General features: G+C 34.9%; 1 protein-coding gene across 1 annotated transcript in view; it reads left to right on the plus strand.

Moving 5' to 3' along the window:
• The window catches only part of nbeab (neurobeachin b), a 387,766-nt gene that overhangs the window by 176,468 nt on the left and 189,757 nt on the right, over positions 1 to 21,541 (plus strand). Inside the window, exons 28-32 of the mRNA XM_053507055.1 lie at positions 365 to 469; positions 1,585 to 1,753; positions 5,455 to 5,884; positions 17,467 to 17,618; positions 21,178 to 21,304. Coding sequence (XP_053363030.1) covers positions 365 to 469; positions 1,585 to 1,753; positions 5,455 to 5,884; positions 17,467 to 17,618; positions 21,178 to 21,304 — 983 coding nt within the window. The remainder of the gene's footprint in view (positions 1 to 364; positions 470 to 1,584; positions 1,754 to 5,454; positions 5,885 to 17,466; positions 17,619 to 21,177; positions 21,305 to 21,541) is intronic.

Here is a 21,541-nt window from a genome sequence, read left to right on the forward strand (position 1 = left end):
CTTTCTTTCCTGCTTTCTTTCTTATTTCTTTCTTTTTTCCTTCTTTCTTTTTTCATTCATTCTTTCTTTCTTTCTTACTTTCTTTCTTTCTTTTTTCCTTCTTTCTTTGCTGCTTTTATTTCTTCTTTCTTTCTTTTTTCCTTATTTCTTTTTTCATTCATTCTTTCTTTCTTTCTTTCTTTCTTTCTTTCTTTCTTTCTTTTTTCCTTTTTCTCCTTCTTTCTTTTTTCCTTCTTTCTTTCCTTCTTTCTTTCTTTCTTTCTTTCTTTCTGTCATAAGATGTGACACTGATTACTGCACTGTCACTGTACTGACATGCAGTGTGTGGACTCACATATAGTGTATTGTTCTGCATTTATCTTAGACTATAGATAATTTCCCCAGCAACATGTCTCCTATTAAGGACCCAGATCGTCTCCTACAGGATGTGGACATCAACCGACTGCGTGCCGTTGTTTTCCGAGATGTCGTAAGTAGTAATGGTGTCGGAAATATAAAATCACTTATTTAATATGTGTTTTCTTATAAAGTGTGTGCCTGTTTTAAACCACATAAGCCTTTGTGTAAGAAAGTAGAGATATTTTAAGGATCGCTCAAAAACGTTCCTTATAAATATCTGCCGTAAACCACAAATTTATGTCCCTATTTTTTCCATTTAATAACTACTGACTTAGATTTTGCTAGTTTAATGTTTAATTTAGTGCAAAAGATTGCAAAAGGGATATTTTAACTAAAGTTAAAAATGAACTTTGGGTGCCTGTTATAATAGCAAGAGAACAGAACAATGCAAAAGTCAATTAAAAAAGAAATAACTTTATTTCTCGTGACTGTCTCAGTTTCCAGACCTGATTTAAAGGTAGACACACATCAGACTGAAATTGAACAAATCTGTCAATAAAAATAGTCTAAGATTGCACAAGCAGGCTGGAAGAGATATAAGGGATATTTTAGAAAATAAATATGCAGCAAAGCAACGTTGGAGGAAGTAAACATACAAGTCCAAAATGATTAATACAATTAAATTAATACAAAAATCCCTAAAACTTGTGGCTTAGTACACAGCTGTACTGTACCATTCCTCATTACTGGGCTGATACCTTAAGCATTCACGTTTCTTAGACAAAGTGTTAAAAAGTTATTATTCGGGATAAATGGAAAAATCAATAAATAAATGAATGTATGAATAAATAAAAAGATTTAGGTAAATCTAGAAATGTTTATTATTAAATGGTCAGTAAATTTAAAAACCTTCAAAATGGATTTTATTGGAAAAAGACGATACAATATTAAGCACTGGCACTGAAGACACAGCTCAGGTTTAGGTTTAGTTTATTAGCTCATGTTTAGATTTTACAGATAACACTTTTACTGTCTATAAGACTTTTTTTTTATTATTCTAATCCATATAAAATTGTGTATTAACATCAATCAATCAACATTTATTTACAGTACATGGAAAGTTGACCCAAAGTGTTTCACAGCATTAAAAAAATGACAATAAAATGGCAATAATTTATTTTAAAAAACATTATAAATACAGCTTCTCGACAGACTTTGGATGATCTGTTGTGATGTGTTTTGTAGGATGACGGGAAGCAGGCGCAGTTCCTGGCCCTGGCTGTGGTCTACTTCATCTCTGTCCTAATGGTGTCCAAGTATCGTGACATCTTGGAGCCACAGCGCGAGACGACCAGGGCTATCAGCCAATTCGGGAGGAGCATTCGCCACGAAATCAACTCCCCCACCAGCACAGGTGCTAATTACTATTATTATTATTATTATTATTATTATTATTATTGGTATTAATACTGGCAGTATCAGTGGAATTTTTAGCTTGCTTTAAGAATTTTAGACAGTATACATAGACATGTAAACATTTTGATTTTGTCTACAACATTGCTGTATGCTCTCTGTAAACTCCAAAAAGAGATTTATTTATCAGGTAATTTAATATTGCAATAAAATCAGACAGGCAATAGTCAGGACGTTTCTGGCAAAGGATAATCTAATAGTGATATCAGGATGAAGGAGCGGCAAGAGTTTACAAGATTTCCTTTTGCAGTGTGCTTTAAATAGTGCTCCCTCCTCCCTATGCAGGGAACCTCAGATAAGGGAACTTCCCTTGACAAAATTACTCCATTCAGAAAGGGACATCCTGTCGTGTCACTCATGTAGACATACCTTCTTTATTTACATCTATTTATTACAAGTATACTGCTGTTACCTTCATACTGTTTTATAATGCAAGGACTGCTGATTTTATTATTTAATTTTTTTTTTTTTTTTTACTTTATATAACAAATGTAAACGCATGATAAGAGAGAAGAGAAATGATAATTTTGATTCCTGTGTCTGCACATATGGTGGTGTTGACAAACTAAAAATCTTGAACGTTGAAATTCTGAAATTAAACAAACAAGCAACAACAGCAATAACAGCTATAAACAGTAATAATAATAATAATAATAATAATAATAATAATGATAATAATTATAATAATAATAATAATAATAATAATGATAATAATGATAATAATGATAATAATAATAATAATAATAATAATAATAAAATATTAAAATAAACAACATACTATTTAAATTTATATAATTTGTAAATAAATATAATTAAATTTATTTACAACATATAAACTGTCATTTCTAGACAGATTAATATTAGATTAATAGCTTATTAAATAATTGTTTAACTAAAAATATGTATGTATATTACTCAAATGAATATTATCTTGTTCTTTATAATAATAAATGGCGCAAGAAATAACAGGTCATATACAAGCTTCATGTTCTTTTCTTTTTTTTTCTGTCCATTTCTGGTAAAATATCGGAACATTGTTCACTTAATAACAGGAAACCACTCGCCACTTGAAATGCAGGCTGGGTAAAAATTATATATTTGGGTTAGCAAGGAAATATCCTGGATATAAACAAAACAAGGGAGGTAGACAACTATTTAGGAAACAGTGACCTTCACAAGACTTTTTCGCAGTGTGCTTTAAATAGTGCCCCCTCCTCCCTATGTAGGGAATCTAAGAGAAGGGAACTTGCCTCAACAAAATTGTTCCTTTTCTCCTGCAGTGTCACCAAGGTAGACATAACTTCCTCCGTGCCGTACACTATCACATGGATACCTGTTGCTGATACGCTGAGAATTTCTGAAGAGTTCTGAAATTAAACAAACAAACAAACAAACAAACAAACAACAACAACTTGGATACTTATTCACAGAAAACTGCTAGTCACTCAAAATGCAAAATATACAATGTTTAAGTTTAGCCAGGAAATATCCTGGATATGAACAAAGGAAGTAGAATACTATTTAGGAAACTGTGACCTCTGCTGGCAGGGAATGACAAGATTCTTATTTACCTTTGACAAAATCTCACAGACTCCAGCTATTAATCTAGTTAATATATATATATATATATATATATATATATATATATATATATTTTTTTTTTTTTTTTTTTATCTTAAAGCTTTTTTCTCTCTTTAAAGGTGTTGCTTTTAACGCTAGTGTATATAATGCAAGTTTTCTGGGTTCTCTCTCTCTGTTCGTTTTCATAACCAAGCTCAGTCATTAACCAGGCGCTTCTGTGTCTTTCTCTCTGCTTAAAATTCACATGTCTTGTCAATTACACCGCATGGAATTGAAATTTTAAGTGCATGGAGGAACTTTGCTGAGCGCGTCAGTTACACATCACCTAAAAAAACAGGCTAATCGATATTGACTTCTCATCAAAGAGGTTTTTTTCTCACCAGTTTAGAGATTCTGGAACAAGCGATTAGGGATTAAATAAGCTTCAAAGAATGAGATTTAGATGAGAGGTAGAGGAAAGAAGGAATAAGCAAGAGGGAGCAAAAGAAAGAGCGTGACATGGCATTATAGGGAGAGAAAAATGGAAAAAGCCAGCATATGAGGACACAGGAGATGGCGTTGCTATTTCCAGCAGTAACTGTCGGTGACCATTAGGCAAGTAATCCAGCAGGGGAGAATGGAATCATACAGGCTGCTGCATCGCCTCATACATTTATGGCAAAAAAAAAAGGCAAGACTGCAGAACCTTTTCAGACACTATAGAGCTGAAGAATATGTGAGATGATAAGCTTCTGGACTTTATCTTTAGCTTTATAATGGTGCACTGGCTTCATTAGCAGAAAACTATGAATTTGTATCAGGATTGCGAAGTGCAGCTGGATGTGGGTGTGTGAAGTCTGGTTACATCTGCGCAAGACTTGCTGTTTACACTCAAAGCACTCATTTTAACTTTAAATATTTACAGTAAAGAAATAAAGAAAATACATTATGTATTACGTATTTTACCAATATCAATATATTGTACTGATAATCAAACCATTTCCATTTACATAAACCTTTATTTGGCAATACTCATTAATAATGGAAACAAATCTCCAGGGAACACCCGATACGATATTATTACGATACCTAGCTACGATTTGATCTGCTGGTTTTATAATTTTTATAAATATCTCAATTTGACGTAAAGCATTTTAAAAAAAGATTTTGTTATAATCTTAAACAAATTTACAACATATAATTTGCTCCAAACACACAGGATGCTAAACAGCCTGCCAATGTGTGAATAGCTTAGACTGTGCCACCTACAGGGTCATAGAGGAACTGCAACATTTCCTGGATCTTTTAGTTTTTTTTTCCAAATTTTTTTAAATCATCTTCTCCTTTTTTTTTTTTTACCCCTCATGGAATGTCTTTATGTTTAAATAAGAAAAAAAATATATATTTATTATTATTATTTATTTATTTTTTGTTATTATTTTTACCTGTCTATGTAATGCTCTATATTTATAAGTCTTGTGCAGGTCAGCAATCATCTGCCACTTTTATGTTATATTTCCTCTTGGAAACAGATGTTTTTTTTTGTTGCAAATATTTAAAGTTGTGGGGTTTATTTAATAAAAACATTTTAAAAAAATACAAAACGAAACAAAAACACGAACAAAACACATTGGTACTGCCTTACCTCAAGTGTTCCATTTGCAAAGGTTATTTATAGCATTGCAATTATTTTTATGTAATATTAATATTATGATGCCTTTAAAAATATTAAATGGTGCATGAAACTATTGCAAGGTCTCAGGTTCCATGTTAATAATAATAATAATAATAATAATAACAATAATAATTATTATTATTATTATAACAACAACAACAATAATAATAATAATAATAATAATAATAATAATAATAACAACAATAATAATAAATATTATTATGATTATTATTATTATTTTACATTGTATTATTAATTATTATAACTAATAACAACAACAATGATTATTATTATTACTATTAGTAATATAGACTATTTGTTAAAACTATTATCAAATTATTATAAAACACCTTATGAAACTATCAGATATATTACAATAGATGTCTACGCTTTTATTTTTTCAACAGAAAACCCACTGACATTCCCAGACAGCACTAAAGATCCCTCTTTGGTCCATGAGCCACATGCTGAAATGTCTCTGCCCCATTCAGACTCCGGGCTCGGGGACGAGTCTGCATCCTGCATGTTTAACGGAGCCGAACTGGAACCTGGTTCCAGAGGACCAGACGGCCTACGTGGGATCCTCTGCACCCTCTCTCCCGAGGCTAAAGCCCAGGAAAGCTTGGCTGAAGCAGATCTCCTGAAGCCTGCTGCCTCTATTTCCAGCATCAGCCAATCCAACAAGGGCATCAACGTCAAGGAGATCCTCAAGAGTCTGGTAGCAGCTCCCTTGGATGCCAGTGAGAGTGGCCCAGAACCGATGGCGTATCCTGAAAATCATGTATTGAAGCGGGAGACTCAGGCCATGATGCCAATGCAGTTCCATTCATTTGACAGGTACAGAACTCGGGGTCTATTTGGTTAAGTTGTGTTGAGTGGGAGGGTATACAGTTTACTTCATTTACATCATCATCAAATCATTCGGTAGGCCCTCAAGTTCTGGTGATGGAGCGGGGTTATCCTGAAAGAGACCACGTCCATCAGAATAGAGATGTTTAATCAGGGTATAAAGGTGATCAGTCAGGAGAAATTCAGTATCGATTTGCTATGACTTGGTAATGTGTTTTTTTATGTCTTCTCATACAGTATATACAGTATATATTCATAAACTGTTACAGTAACATTATATGTACAATTAAAGTTAACATATGTTCGCACAGAAATAAAAAAAAGGATTCTATGCTTACTGCAAGATTGTACACTAACCGCAAGATCCCACTAGTAGCAGCATGGATTTATGGGCGTTCTGCAGAATTAGAGGAATATGCAGAAACTTTTGTTTGCACATGCGCAATGAGCATATGTAGGACGGATTCACAGGTAGGATAGTAATGGGAAGTTTAGTGACTTGCTTCTTTAAATCTCGTTCATCAAAATAAACAAATCTTTTTTTTTTATCATTTAGTTCACTTCGTTCTTTTGATCAGAAATAAAATAAAATGTTACATTTTCAATAAACAGACCCCCAACACGTCTACATACACAACATGTGGCTATAGTTCCAGTAATAAAAAAAATATCACAATGCAGTAAAGGACATATTATGATAAAGAGAATGAGTAGCTCACCTCTCATATCTTCTAGTCTGAGTTGTTCGTTCTTTTTGCACTGAAAATCTATTGCACTGCATAGTGTCTAGGGGAGTCACGTGACCAGGGGCCAGGGGTAGCTCAGTGGTTAAGGCATTGGACTACGGTTCGGAACACTACATCCCAGGTTCAAACCCCACAACCACCAAGTTGCCACTGTTGGGTCCTTGAGCAAGGCCCTTAACCCTCAACTGCTCAGATGTATAATGAGATAAAAATGTAAGTCGCTCTGGATAAGAGCGTCTGCCAAATGCCTAAATGTAAATGTGACAAAAGAACGAACATTTGGGCCAAAAGGCTTAAAGATAAATACTTAATTCTGTTTCCTGTGCATAACCTATGGAGGTTTTGTGATGCTTTGCAAATGCGCGCCCAGTAGGAAATGAACAAATCACTCTCCGAGACTACTTGTTCTTCTGAGTCACGTTAAGGACCTGTTCAAAAACAACGAATCGTTCATGAACGACCCATCACTAGTTGCTGTGTCTGATTGGTGAAACAGGCAAGCGGTAGGTCGACCAGCTCCATGTGTAGAATAAACGGTTAGAAAAGTAACGAGTCGAGTGGAGCAGAATGTAGCGGAGTAAGAGTAGCGATTCTCCTTCACAGATCTACTCAAGTAAAAGTAAAAAGTATGGTGCAGTAAAACTACTCATAGAAGTATTTTTTGTATGTTACAATGTAACTCGTTACTACCCACCTCTGGTCATAACTTTAATTGCAACACATTGAGTGCTGTTTTACTCCTAGACATGCTTGCTTGAGGTATCAGTTAACCCTTTATCATGGAGATTCATCAGAATGTTCTACACCTGAGCTCACAGAGATAGCACTGTTTGTTGTGTTTGGTACGGAGCCCCTCTGGAGTCATTGAGGAAAAAAAAAAATTATATATATATGCTGACTTTCCAAGGCGTGGGATCAAGATCAAATTCAAATTTAAATTTGATTTGTCACGTACACAGTCATAACCAGTACGATATGCAGTGAAATGCTTTTTCGACTACCAGTGACCTTAAAATTAAAAAAAACTTAAACATAAGAAATAAATATAAATAAAAGGTAATACGGTAGAAAATAAAGTTAAAAATAAAAATAAAGACATATTGCAGTAAAAGAAATATTGCAGAAAAATGAAATTAACTAGTAATAGTAAAAATATACTGTGCTACCTAAAATAAAATAAGAATAAAAATATACTGTACAAATAAGAACAAAATATATATAATATAGAAATATGAAAGAAGAAAATAGAAATTTGTCCATAATATGAAAGAAGAAAATAGAAATTTGTCCATAAGTAATGCAAAAAATAAAAATAAAAAATGGCTGAGATACTATGTCTATACTATGCCTTTTGCCTCTTGTAAACAAATTTAAACTTTTAAATTTTGTTTCTAACTGTTAGTATAGATGGATGATTACCTTTATTTACTTATTGACACACACTCCAAAACAACACACACTCCAAAACAACCTGGGACGTGAATGATCTCATTACCACACATTTTTACATAGTTGTTCTTAAATTTGTTCCCCTGCCTTAGTAAGTCTTGGCCAGAACATACTATCTCATTCCCATGCCTTACTATCTCATTCCCATGCCTTACTGTCTCATTCCCACACTACATACTATCTCATGTTGCAGGTACTCATGTGCAAATTTCTTAAGCCCTCGTCATTTATTTATTTATTTATTTTTTGTCCAACAGAGTCAACCTCCCTTATATTATTTTAATGTAGTTTCTGGAATTGTCTCCTCGCTTCTTAAAGGATTTTTTATTTTTTCGGCTCCGTATCTGAGCAGTGTCAGAGAAACGTTTTTTTGATTAAGCCACACACTGACCTATGAATGATTTAAACATAAAAAAGAACATATTTTAAAGGCATGAACCAGTGAGAACCAGGTGCAGATGATGACAGATGATCAGGCCAGTGAGTGATTAGTATACCGGTGATACTGAATGCTGAGTGGTTGGAACAGACGAGAGGGGAAATGAGGCTGCTGCTGAGGTTGTTACATAAACAACCAAATTTTTTAATTGTATCCTTAGGCAGTTTGCAGCCTGTTAAAGTAAAACGTTTGTTTTTACATTTCTTTTATTTAATCTACATCATTTAATTTAGTTTATTATGAAAAATTGAGGAGGCTCAAGGCTTTTGCACAATACAGAATGTGGTAAGAAAAAATACCTCAAGTTAGTTTATCCTTTTTTTTAGCCAACTTTTATTTTTTATGATATTAAAAGGAAAAAAAAAGGCAGTCAATTTGATGAATAAACATAATTTATTATACTCCTTAAAATGAAGTATTGTGCTATTGCACGAGAGAGGACTCATGTCCAGCTGAGAAGTCTGAGCTTAACTTTATGATGCTTTTTGCAAACTGGACTCAAAACGGTTAAAAGAAATAAGTGCATGAAATAAACTCAGATGAACTTTGTGGTCAGGCGCTGTAGCCATGCTGAGTATCAACAATATTGCTTTCAACTGGATGACAGATAATATTTAAGCATTAGCATTACTGTCAAAGAGCTTGAACCTGTGTGTGTATCTGATTCATTTCTTCCTCTTATCATTAATGTTACATAAGGACAATTGATATGAATCATTTCAGTGCTGTCTGTGTCTCTGTAATATAGGAGTCTCTCTCTCTCTCTCTCTCTCTCTCTCTCTCTCTCTCTCTCTGTGATTGTGTGATAACTTTCTGACCTAACAACGGAGCGCAGCACACATCAGTCAGCCCGTGACAAATACCTGGATTATTCCTTTCCAGCCGTAATGATTTTTTTATTCGTAAGCAAGCCGTAAGTCACCTCAGTCCTGCGCGCTGCCTATCACTAAGAATTTCTGTGTTTGAAAAGGTCTTTGGATCGGAGTCGAGCGTTTTGGGTGCGTGTTTACATTCCGGGCTCAGATAAGATCTCAGAGTTATCCGTCTCCATTTCAAGAGGGGAAACATTCATCCCTAGCTAATCCCAGTGTAGTGTTTAGGGCCTGCTGCTACACTCATACACACATTGAGTGCATGCCTTCTTCCATAAACCAAGATAGTGTCCGTGCTCTAATCTTTTACATCATTTTAAAGATTCATAAAACATTTAGTTTGACCAGGAGAAAAAAAAAAACACTGATAAGGTAAGCGTTTTTATGTTCTAGATCAGATGTTCATCCAAGGGACGTTCAAGTCAAACAGGGACTTTTGGATGTGCAGAGAAACAGCACACAAACTCCCTTTATTTCGTTCTATAATCCCCTGATATATTAATGCACTCATCCCAGGGTTCCACTAGTGCGTGGATGCTTGCTTCACATCGGAGGAAACCCCAGTCTCCCAGGAACTCAGACAGATGCGTCTCTTGTGCAAGTTGCTGACAAGTTATCCGTTGATTTTCAAGAGTTATGCGATCCACTCGTTCAGTGTTCACGGGAGCGGCTGCAGTGGGCTCAGAGCCACTTCGGCTGGGATCGTCATTCACGGACGTTTGGCCTTTTATTAAACGTTTGACCCATCCAAATGATTTACTGCGACTAAGAGTCTCATCACCAGATATGTCATCGCAAGTCTCAGTTTGACTTGAACAGTAAGGAGTGAAATACTCGGGGTGTGGTGTTATGAGAAAATAATCTATATATATTGTACAGTATAATTAGTGATAGGTTGATGTGACTTAAACATCTTAAAGGAAGGGTATTTACTGCTTTTTGTTTACTTTTTAAATGTAGTTGTTTATCCTGTTGATATTAAAATGCTATTTGTAGTAGAATGAAATGCTCAGTGTATTAAGAAAGAAACAAAAAGTGACACAAAGCATGTTTCAATGTATCTTTTAATCTCTTTATACCAGTTTGCCATCAGTTACATTTCATGTTATAATGCAACGTCATGTTTTTTTAATGTAATTTCTTTATTAGTACTCGGTCATATTGGTGGATAAAGTAAATTCAATTGTTGGGTTCGGTTTCAATTAAAAACAGTAAAATTGACCAATTTCGTAAAAATATGTCACAGCTATTGTAAACCGTTTTCATCTTCCATAGAATATCACTTCTTCTTGTTTTTCATCACCGTCTTATCTGGACTGAAGAGCAGAAGACTTGCAGGATGAAAAGAGATTCGTACTTTTTTTCAAAAGAAATAATGTTCAAATGATCAACAAGACACAGCATAATAATAATGTAATAAATATAGCTCCTCAAAATAAAACAGACAATATACAGTAGCAATGACTAAAGATTTGACTTCCCCTCTTGTCTGTTTCAACCACTCAGTATTCAGCGTCAGCAGTGTACTAATCAATGCCCTGATCATCTGACATCATCTGTCAATATACAGACAAAATAAAAACAGGCACTTAAACGCTATTAAATCAGATCAAAAATCATTTAATAATCTGGAAGCAAATGTCTTTCTGTTATTACTTGTTATAACAACTTGTCTAACGCCGTCCTTAATGTTTCTCTGGTTTTAAAACCTAGTTATAACTATTTTGTTTTTGAATGAAAAAAAAAAAAACAGGATTTAGACAAATTAGATTTAGTAATTTTGTATTCAGTTTATTATTAGTCTTTATGATCCCTATGAGATCTGTTAGGTATTAGAATGAGTGATTTGATTGACAGCGTGAAGTGATATATGGAAAATCGATTAATGTTTTCTGACCCATTATACTGTATCTGGGAATTTGACTTTTCTTTTGAAAAATAATATTGGCTCCCATATAGTAAAAACTCTTCTTTATTTCCTCTCTGATTTGTTTAAAGTGTTTTTTTTTTTTTTTTTTGGACAAGGTTTAACCAAATTTAACGACGTAAAGCTGAAACCATACTTGCACAATGGTATTTTGAAAAAAAAAAAGTAACTCAAAAGTAATACCAGGGTTTATATAGCTCAGGGTATTATAGCTCTGTTCCCGAAGACTCAGTGCTTGTGTGTGGGTCGACCCTTTTTGATCACATGATCTTCTTAAAACCTTTCACATTTTCTTTTTGGAATTGCGATTCAATTTCGCGAGACGCCGAGATGAGAAAGTGCCTGGTGTAACACCGGTCTGATTATAAACCGGGCTGAAGGTTACAGATGAGGTGCGTCTGCTGAATAGCAAAGGTGCCGAGTGTGTATTGTGTGTGCGAGAGGGGTGTTAGAGAGGGTCTCCAGGGCGTTGATGGCAGATTAAACGGAAGGGGTCCACCGTGTCCCTCGGCTCTCCCCTCCTGTCCCGCTCAGCGCTCAGTCCCTTAATGAAGGCTGACAGGATGAAATGAGTCGCCGCAGCAAAGTGTATTATTTTTGAAATGCTTTCACACGGGCTGTCGTACGTGGCCGCGATGTACTACTCAAGGCCTGCACGCTTTAATGTCATCCGCCGCAGCCCAAATTGCTGTGTCTAATTGTTTGCCACCTGCCACTGAAATGAGCTGCCAGCCGCCGACAGGCCTGTTCGATTGTCTGTCAGAAACACAATAGATCTGGAGTGACAACATCAAAAAAAAAAGGGAGGGAAGGGAAAAAAAAAAGCCTTCAAACATGGCAGAGCCGATGGGGGCAGCTCGGTGCCTTTCAGGAACTTTCCTCAAGGTGCATTTTTCAATTAGTCTTCAATACCCTGGAAGCAGGAGTTGCAGCTGGGGCTTCGAGCATGACAAATCCAAATCAAAGCCAAGCTCAGAGCATTTCCCTGATTGCAGATTAAATCAATGCGCAGTGTATCGGTGCATTATACAAATAGGCCACAATTATGCTTCGCTTCTAATTTATATCTCATCTAGTTTAAAAAAAAAAGAAAGAAACACACACACACACACACACACACCAACGCACGCGCACAAAAGATTCTGAAAATGATTTGTGTCTATAAAATTGTCGTCACATTCGTAGCAAACCAACTGAAACACGTCAAGATCAACTCTGAGCTTTATTAATATTCATCCCGAGATTAATCCTTGCTTTATTCAAAGCAACTCAATTAAGAAAATCCTATTAATAAAATATGTGTTGGGTCAAATACATCATTCATGAGCTCTTAGCTAATGGATAATTCATGAAAACGTGTCCATATTTTATTACACCGCTCCAATATTATCAGCTCCGGCTGTCGAGGACCTGCTGGAAGCCGTGCATGTAGAATAAACAGGGGATGCGTGGGAGAAATAAATCACAGCTTTTGTGTTGCTGGGTTGCAAAACACAGATATCCGAGTGTAAAATATTGTGGATGATGAGGAATGTTAAGGGGAAAGCCGGGAGACGTTTTCGACGGAGATTTTTTACATTTGTTTTAGATTTGGAACGCAAAACCACTATAAATAGTGCATTTCTTTTTTAGAGTTTTGACAAGACTTACACATGTTTCCCTGAAGCAGGCAGCACCATAATGCTCTCTCGATTTATTTATATAATTTGAATTATTTAGTGCGATACTTACATGACGATGGACACAGTGTTGCGGTGCGTGTCATGGACATATTTAAAACAATTCAAAAAGACCCAAGAGGATGTATAACGGAGAAACAGAGCAAATGTCATTTGTGTGTGTGTGTGTGTGTGTGTGTGTGTGTCTGCTCTCTGTACACTGTCTGTTCTGTTAACAAACACAACCCAAGGTTTCTTACTCGTTCACACACACACAGGCTTAAAGAGTGACAGTTTGGTCGGACCTGCGCTGCATCACGCAGACGTACAAATGAGCAAACACGCACAACACACACCTCGTACATACCTGTGTAAACAAAAAGCTGAACATAATCCTGTCACGGGTCACATCTGGGTCAAGAGTTTAGTGTTAACTCGTAACCGTCTCCTGTCTGGTGCTCGTGAGAGCCGTGTGACTTCTGAGTAGAATCTGAAGAGGTGGAATTAAGGACACAATTTAATGGCTTTTAAATGAATTAAAGTGGTTGTGTTTTCAGATTGATCGAATAAGTTTAGCTGTTTATTGTCAATACTTATAGATGGAGAATGTAATATGATATACTGATGCAAAAAATGGATGTTTTGTACCTTGAGCTTCGGGACAAAGTGAAAACTAATTCATGATTTATGAGATTTAAAAGAGGCATTTTCAGGTACTTTTTTGCGTTATTATTATTATTATTATTATTATTATTATTATTATTTAGTTTGAAATGTACAGACTTTTTTCTATGTCAATATTTAATATTGATACATGGCAAAATAAATCCTGCATACTAACTAACTAACTAACTAACTAACTAACTAACTAACTAACTAACTACCCAACCAACTAACTAACTAACTAACTAACTAACTAACTAACTAACTAAATTAAGCTACATAATTACAGTATAGCTGTATGTCTGTAATTGCACTAATTGTAATTATAATACTTTGCAGCCATCTTGTGTGTGTGTACAGCTTATTTTTGTACATCTGTTACACAACAACTAGCCATAACATTAAAACCACCTGGCTAATATTGTGTACGCCCCCATTTTACTGTCAAAACATCCCTGACCCATCGAGGCATGGACTTCACAAGACCTCTAAAGGTGTGCAGCGGTACCTCACACCAAGATGTAACCTTTAAATCCTTAGATGTAAGATGCGACGTCCCACAGATGCTTGATCGAATTGAGATCTGAGAACGATCTTTCACTTTGGAGATGACCATTGATCACAATCTGGCATTTGCAAAAGTCGCTCAGATCCTTACTGTATGTTTGCCCATTTTTCCTGCTTCCAACACTTCATCTTCTAAACAACTAATTGTTTACATTCTGGTTGGTGTATACATCACCTGTCAGTGGTTTTAATGTTATGGCTGATCATAATATCCAGTAAGTGCATGCTTAATCACAGGGTGCTTATAATAATAAGGTATATGATCTAACAAGTATGTATATTTTACTCACATAGAATAGTGAAATCAAATATTAAATATTGACATTTTTTTTACATTAGTAAAAGTGCAGGATAAATATTGCTATGTGCCAATATTTAATTTTTTATTTCAGTCATATAAATTAACATTAACATTAACACCATTAACACTTAGGCTCCACAGGACCTCTGGGGTTGTGCTGTAGATCCCTTGGGTGCTCGATTAGACTGGGATCTGAAGAATTTGGAGATTAACAACCTTAATGTCTTTACCTGCTAAGGCCCATAAGTGTCAGGCTGTGATGCACTGATTGTTCTGATACTTTTCTATCATGTCCAGCATTGACTTTTGTTTCAATTTGTGTTGCATTGGCTTTTCTGTTGGCTTGGCCTGGGCAGGCTGGTCTTTTGTCCCTAGATGTAAAGCCGTGGGTGTCCATGATCCTGTCATCACATTTACCAATAATAATTATATATATATATATATATATATATATATATATATATATATATATATATATATTTACTGAATAAAGGTATAAAAGTAAAAAGTGAAAACAGATTTCTAGTAATGAGCATTTCATCTTTCATGTAGCATTTTAAGGTACATTTTTCATTCTAATAAGAATATGAATTATTTTCATTACTTTATATTGACAGTACTTTGGAATACAACACCTCAGTTCTCAAAAAGATTTGTTTGCTCCAATTAATATACATAAAAATTCTAAAAGTGTTTTAGACTCGGAACTTTGATTAAATCATTAATTTATAGCTTTTAAAATGCCACCTTAAAAACTACAATTACAAGTGTTTGATTCTGAATTACCTGATTAATACCTTTGCTCTAACCTAATAATAAAGAAGTACTATTAAAGAAATTGTAGCTTAAAAATATCATTTATATGTATATTTTTGTCCTTAGTGGTATAACATTTAATTAAATGTTATTATAAATGCACCTTGGAATACCTCATACCTCAATAAGGACCATGAGGAAAATGGTGGAAGTTTTCTAATAGTGCATTAATGAATGAATTAATTAATACAATAAAAAAAGGATTTTAAAATATATATGAGATGTATAGTTTAATAGCTTAATGTGAGTATACTGAGTGTAATATGAAGCCCTTTTGGAGGTATCCTTCTAATAAAGTGTTACCAAATTCATGTATAAGGCCATGTTAAGGACATACTTTTTAACGTACATTACAGTATATAATTATTGTCTTTAAAACTATGGGCATAAGATATTTTTACCATTTAAATAAACTTCGTTAGTCACATTAATACCTAAAACATATCGCTTTGCAAGTATATTTTTGTTGTCTTGGGATATTTTTCAACGTCTCAGTACAATTTGTTGAGCCCTGTTTGTAAAATCTTAATGGTTTATTACATCATTAGCAACCAAACTCACAACTAATTCATTAAATAATACTGTAATCACACACGTTTAAAGAGACGACTATACTGACAAGCTGTTTTTAAATGAAATTAATGCATTCATGTGTTTTTTTCCTGAGATTAAGTTGGTCAAAAGTTTTGCCCCAGGCATTGCCCTTGATTATTGTACTCGTAAATAGACAAACACACACACACACACACACACACACACACGACTGAGCCAGGGAAAGAGAGCACCCTGGATGCACCAGGCGTTACAGGCTAGGTTTCTCGTTTTGACATTTTGTTTGGTATAATGTGGTTCACTGAGGTTTAAGAGGGAAGCAGTTTAGCATTTACACACACACACGCACTGATACACACTCTATCTCTCTCACACGCACATGCGTGCATGAGGCCAGGATGTTTACTCTTCTTCCATGTCTGCTCCTGATCCTCAAGGTCTGGGCACCATCATGTGCACATCACCTGACATCTGTATCAGTGCGCTCAGCCTGCAAACATATAAACTTCATACAAACATCCGTGACATTTACATCACACCAAAGCGAGGAGACGAAGAAGAAAATGTCATTAACTGAAAATGACTTCGGACTGCAAAAATAGGGGGAATTAATAATAATAATAATAATAATAATAATAAAAATAAAAATAGAAAGGACATGAAGAATAATAATGAATTGATAATAAAATGCCATATATTTATCTAATCGTTAAAAAAATTATATACTGTATGTATTTATTTTTAAATATAAAAAGAGTTTTGCCCTATATTTAGGAGACTCTGTTATTGATGGCAACATATATATAAAAACTATTTGATTAGATTAAATATTAAAGAAAAATATTAACAACTATATAGTTCAGTCTATTATAAAATCTAAATTAATATTAATTGTAAAAAATGAACACATAAAATAAGGTATAAGGATATTAAAATTTATTACCTGGTCAACCAGGGTATTTTACAATAGTGAAAGAAGGTAGGTCTCAGCTTGTCTATGTTTGCTTCTCTTTTGCTGAATGGGATAGAAATATTTACAGTTCTATCTATCTATCTATCTATCTATCTATCTATCTATCTATCTATCTATCTATCTATCTATCTATCTATCTATCCATCCATCCATCCATCCATCCATCCATCCATCCATCCATCCATCCGTTTTTTTTCTTTCTTTTATTTGTAATTTTTTTCCTTCCTTCTTTCATCTATCAAATATTTTGAACAATAATGCAATGAATTCTATGTATTGTTCCTTTAATGTAATGACTGATGTTAGTCACTTGTCAGATGTGTGAGTCTGTATTGTTATCTAATAAAAATGAGAATTAAACATTAATATTTAAAAGGTCAAACAACATAAATAGAAGAAGAAGTAGGCCAAAAGAAAGTGGCAGTTAATTCTTGTTAGAGTCGTGCACATCCCTGATGTGTCAGTAACAATACCATTGGAGTATAATACACTTATACATATAATAATATACATACATAATATAAAGATTACAGATTTAATTTTGTTTGTTCTCTCTCTCTCTCTCTCTCTCTTTCTCTCTCTCTCTCTCTCTCTCTCTCTCTCTCAGGAGTGTGGTAGTCCCGGCTAAGAAGCCTCCTGCAGGCAGCATGGCGCTTAACACTGTGGTCACTTCTGGTTCCTCCATGGCAAGCTCGGGAAGCACTCCCAACATCTTCACTGCGGCTTCCGCTACACCTAAAAGCATGATCAACACCACAGGTAAACAAATGCTTTCATGATATAACCTCACTTCATAGGTACACTTTTAGCTGTTTACTTTACAATGAGTTATAACCATCACAGTCTCTGGGTCCTGACTGAGGCCATTTTTTGTTTCAGAATTATCTAAAAATACAGTACACTTGAACAGAATTCTTAGAATAGATTCATTAAATCCATTTTATTCCCAGAAAACAGATTTAAGCATAAAGCCTGTCTCTGCCCACTAGAGGTCTCTGTTCACTGCCACAGCGTGATTATCTGCCAGCAGAAAGGGGTTTCACATTAGATTTACCAGATTTATATTAAGGCTTAATGGCAGATAGTCCCTGTTTTTAATTTCCTGAATACTGTATTAACATGATTTACACATGTGAAATACATTTTTTTTGTGCCAGACAACAAAAATCGCCAGACATGACCTAGTTGTGCCTTATTTTCACAACAAAAATCTGAACTACACACTGAATAGTTTAATTTCACATAATAATAATAATAATAATAATAATAAACATTATCATCAGTATTACTATCACCCCCCCCCCAAAAAAAATCTAATCTCGATGAGTTTAATTTGTAATGTGCAGTCAATATACTGAATAAGACAAGGACATGACAAAAACCCAAATTATTCTATGCAAAGTATATTTTAAATAATTTTACTTTACTAAACTACACCACACTATTTATTACCACATTATACTGTACTGTACTATACTATACTGTACTGTACTATACTATACTATACTATACTATACTATACTATACTATACTGTACCACACTATACTACACTACATTATACTATACTATACTATACCACACTATACTATACTATACTATACTGTACTATACTATACTATACTATACTATTCTATACCACATTACTTTACACTATACTGTACCCTGTTATACTACTATGCTGTATTATAATGCATTACACTATGCTGATCTTTGCTATACTATACCCTACTATATTATACCACACAACTTAATACTGCACAATACTATACTTTGCTGAACTATGTAGTAGTATACCACATTACACTATGCTATATTATACCGGTTTTACTATACTACACAACACTACACCACACTATACTACACCACATTACGCTACACTCTACTATATCCTATTATACTATACTACACTTCACTATGCTATATTATAATGCATTACACTATGCTGATCTTTGCTATACTATACCCTATTATACTATACCTCACAACTTAATACTGCATAATATTATATTGTGCTGTACTGTGTAGTAGTATACCACATTACACTACGCTATATTATGCCCTGTTTTACTATACTACACAACACTACACCACACTATACTACACCACATTACGCTACACTCTACTATACCCTGTTATACTATACTACATTTTACTATGCTATATTATAATGCATTACACTATGCTGATCTTTGCTATACTATACCCTACTATACTATACTGTACCTCACAACTTTATACTGCATAATACTATAATGTGCTGTACTGTACTATGTAGTAGTATACCACATTACACTATGCTATATTATACACTGTTATACTATACTATACTTTACTATACTATACAACACCACACTATGCTACACTATACTATACCCTGTTATACTATACTACACTTCACTGTGCTATATTATACTGCATTGCACTATGCTATACTATACACTACTATACCTCACAACTTTATACTGCTTTTTTACTACACAATACTATACAATACTATACTATACTTTAGTACATTGCACAATACTACAGTACACTAAACCATAGTATAGTACAGTACACCATGTCGTTCTATATTAAACTATACCATGCCTAATCAATGTCGCACAAGAGGGAGTGTTGCAGAATATCAGCATGACTGTGACATTAGGGCTCAGACCTTTAAGGGAATTATAAAAAGGCAGTTTTGAAGCAAGGCCCTTAAATCCTAAAAGGACTGGGCAGTGGTGGGTCAAATAGCTAAGGCTTTGGTTTACTGTTCAGAAGGGCGAGCGTTCCAGATAATATAAATCCCAGAGCTCCCCCAACATGTGTCTATTAATGCTCCAGCTAAAATATTCCACAAATTATGCCTTTTTCCATATCTTAATTTCTTTTTTAGTCACTCCACCTAGGAACGTACTATTTCAGTGTCTATGTAAATAAGCTACTGCCAAGCCATGTCCCACCAGAGAATAGCAGAGAGAGCAACAAGCCAAGGAGAGGGGTTCTTCTTTCTGTATATGAGGTCACATTAGAAGATTTGTTTTTTAAGTGACCCAGACTTGTCTGTAGATATTTTTTTTCTCTTACACATAGCTGCACTGGTTGCTGCTGTGTTGATATTTTCACAAAGAACAGTTTGCAGTCTGCTTTGCTTTGAATTATTGTGAAATACGTCAAATTCACACAGCGTAGTCTGTTCATTAGGGCAACAACTAGGGGTATGTTGCTTTGTGAGCTTTCAAAGCATATTTTATGCACATGAGTAAATAAGTATGGTATCGCTCCGATTCTTGATATCAGTAGGTACTACATAATCCATGAAGTAAAGGTGATCCAGTCTGATTTATAACTCTTCTAACACTGATTGTCTCTTTAGAAAGGCTACCTTTCCATATTACAACGCAAAAGAGATCATCAGCAGAGCTTTTGCATCCATCTGCTGTCATTTTTAAATATCTAATTGCGCAAAAGGAAATCAGAGACAACCTTAGGACCTATTACTGACACCTCGCTCAATCCCTCACCTCTGCCGGAAAGGCACAAGGGAAAGTGCACAGAATCGATTTCGGATTCGACCAAAGTCTGCTCCAGGATGGATCCATGAGACGTGATGTCTCCGAACATCAACCAGGGACGCCTGTCTCTGCCAAGCCGAGTGACGGCTGCGTAATAGAGTTCCCGTCCTCGGGTGTCTCGAGACGGCTCACGCATTCATTCGGTGACAGTCCATCCTTGTGATGTATCTATCACATGTTGGGGGCCAAAGGAGCTGCGGCGTAGATGAGGTTTTGACAGGAACAAAAATGAGAAGAATGTAGGCAGTGATCAGAGCTCTCGTGGGGAGGAGGTTGATAGCTGATGTTGATGTAGTTATGCTGTTTCCTGACCAAAAATGTATTGTAATATGTTGCAGAGGCCAACATTATGAGTTTGGTGGCAGCTTGCGAAAGATAATTTACTTGTCAGTGTTTATTTTGTTCTCAAGTGAATATGACCGTGATGTATTGAAGCGTTATATCATTTTTTTATACATTTATTTAAACGGCAGATTTTGTTATTCAGATAGACTTACAAGTGAGGAATAATATAAATTATGAGGAGCTAGTCTTTAAAGGAAATTACAGCAATCTGGGTGTCGAGACCCTACATAAATGAATCACTGTGGAACGTGTTGTAACATTGCTGTGGTGAAACAGTCTAATAATAATAATAATAATAATAATAAGTATTAATGCATATTTATATACATAGAATATTGGAGTAGAATACGAATGTAATATTAATGTATAGAAATCATTTAAAGTGTTTATCTGCTTTTTATCTCGTATCTACTAGGAGCTACAGAACCTTCCACTTCCTCCAGCTCATCTTCATCCAGCTTTGTAAATGGAGCCACCAGTAAGAACCTGCCTGCAGTGCAGACGGTCGGGCCCATGCCCGAGGACACCATGGAGAACATGAGGTGAGACCGCACACACTACTAGAGTTTAAAAACATGATTCAATTTTATTCAATTTTAGAAGGTAAAAAAGGACCAAAAGCTCCATAATATTTCTACCACTGGTCCTGCATTTCATATTTGTTGACCACAGACAACTAAAACCTACAGTACTGTATAAAGGTAACAATATTAGCCATGCTGTGTATGATTGTCAACCATGAGCTTTGAATGGCGGCATGGTGGCTTAGTGGTTAGCAC

This window comes from Clarias gariepinus, chromosome 11 (genome assembly GCF_024256425.1).
Source record: "Clarias gariepinus isolate MV-2021 ecotype Netherlands chromosome 11, CGAR_prim_01v2, whole genome shotgun sequence".
Lineage (NCBI taxonomy): Eukaryota > Metazoa > Chordata > Actinopteri > Siluriformes > Clariidae > Clarias > Clarias gariepinus.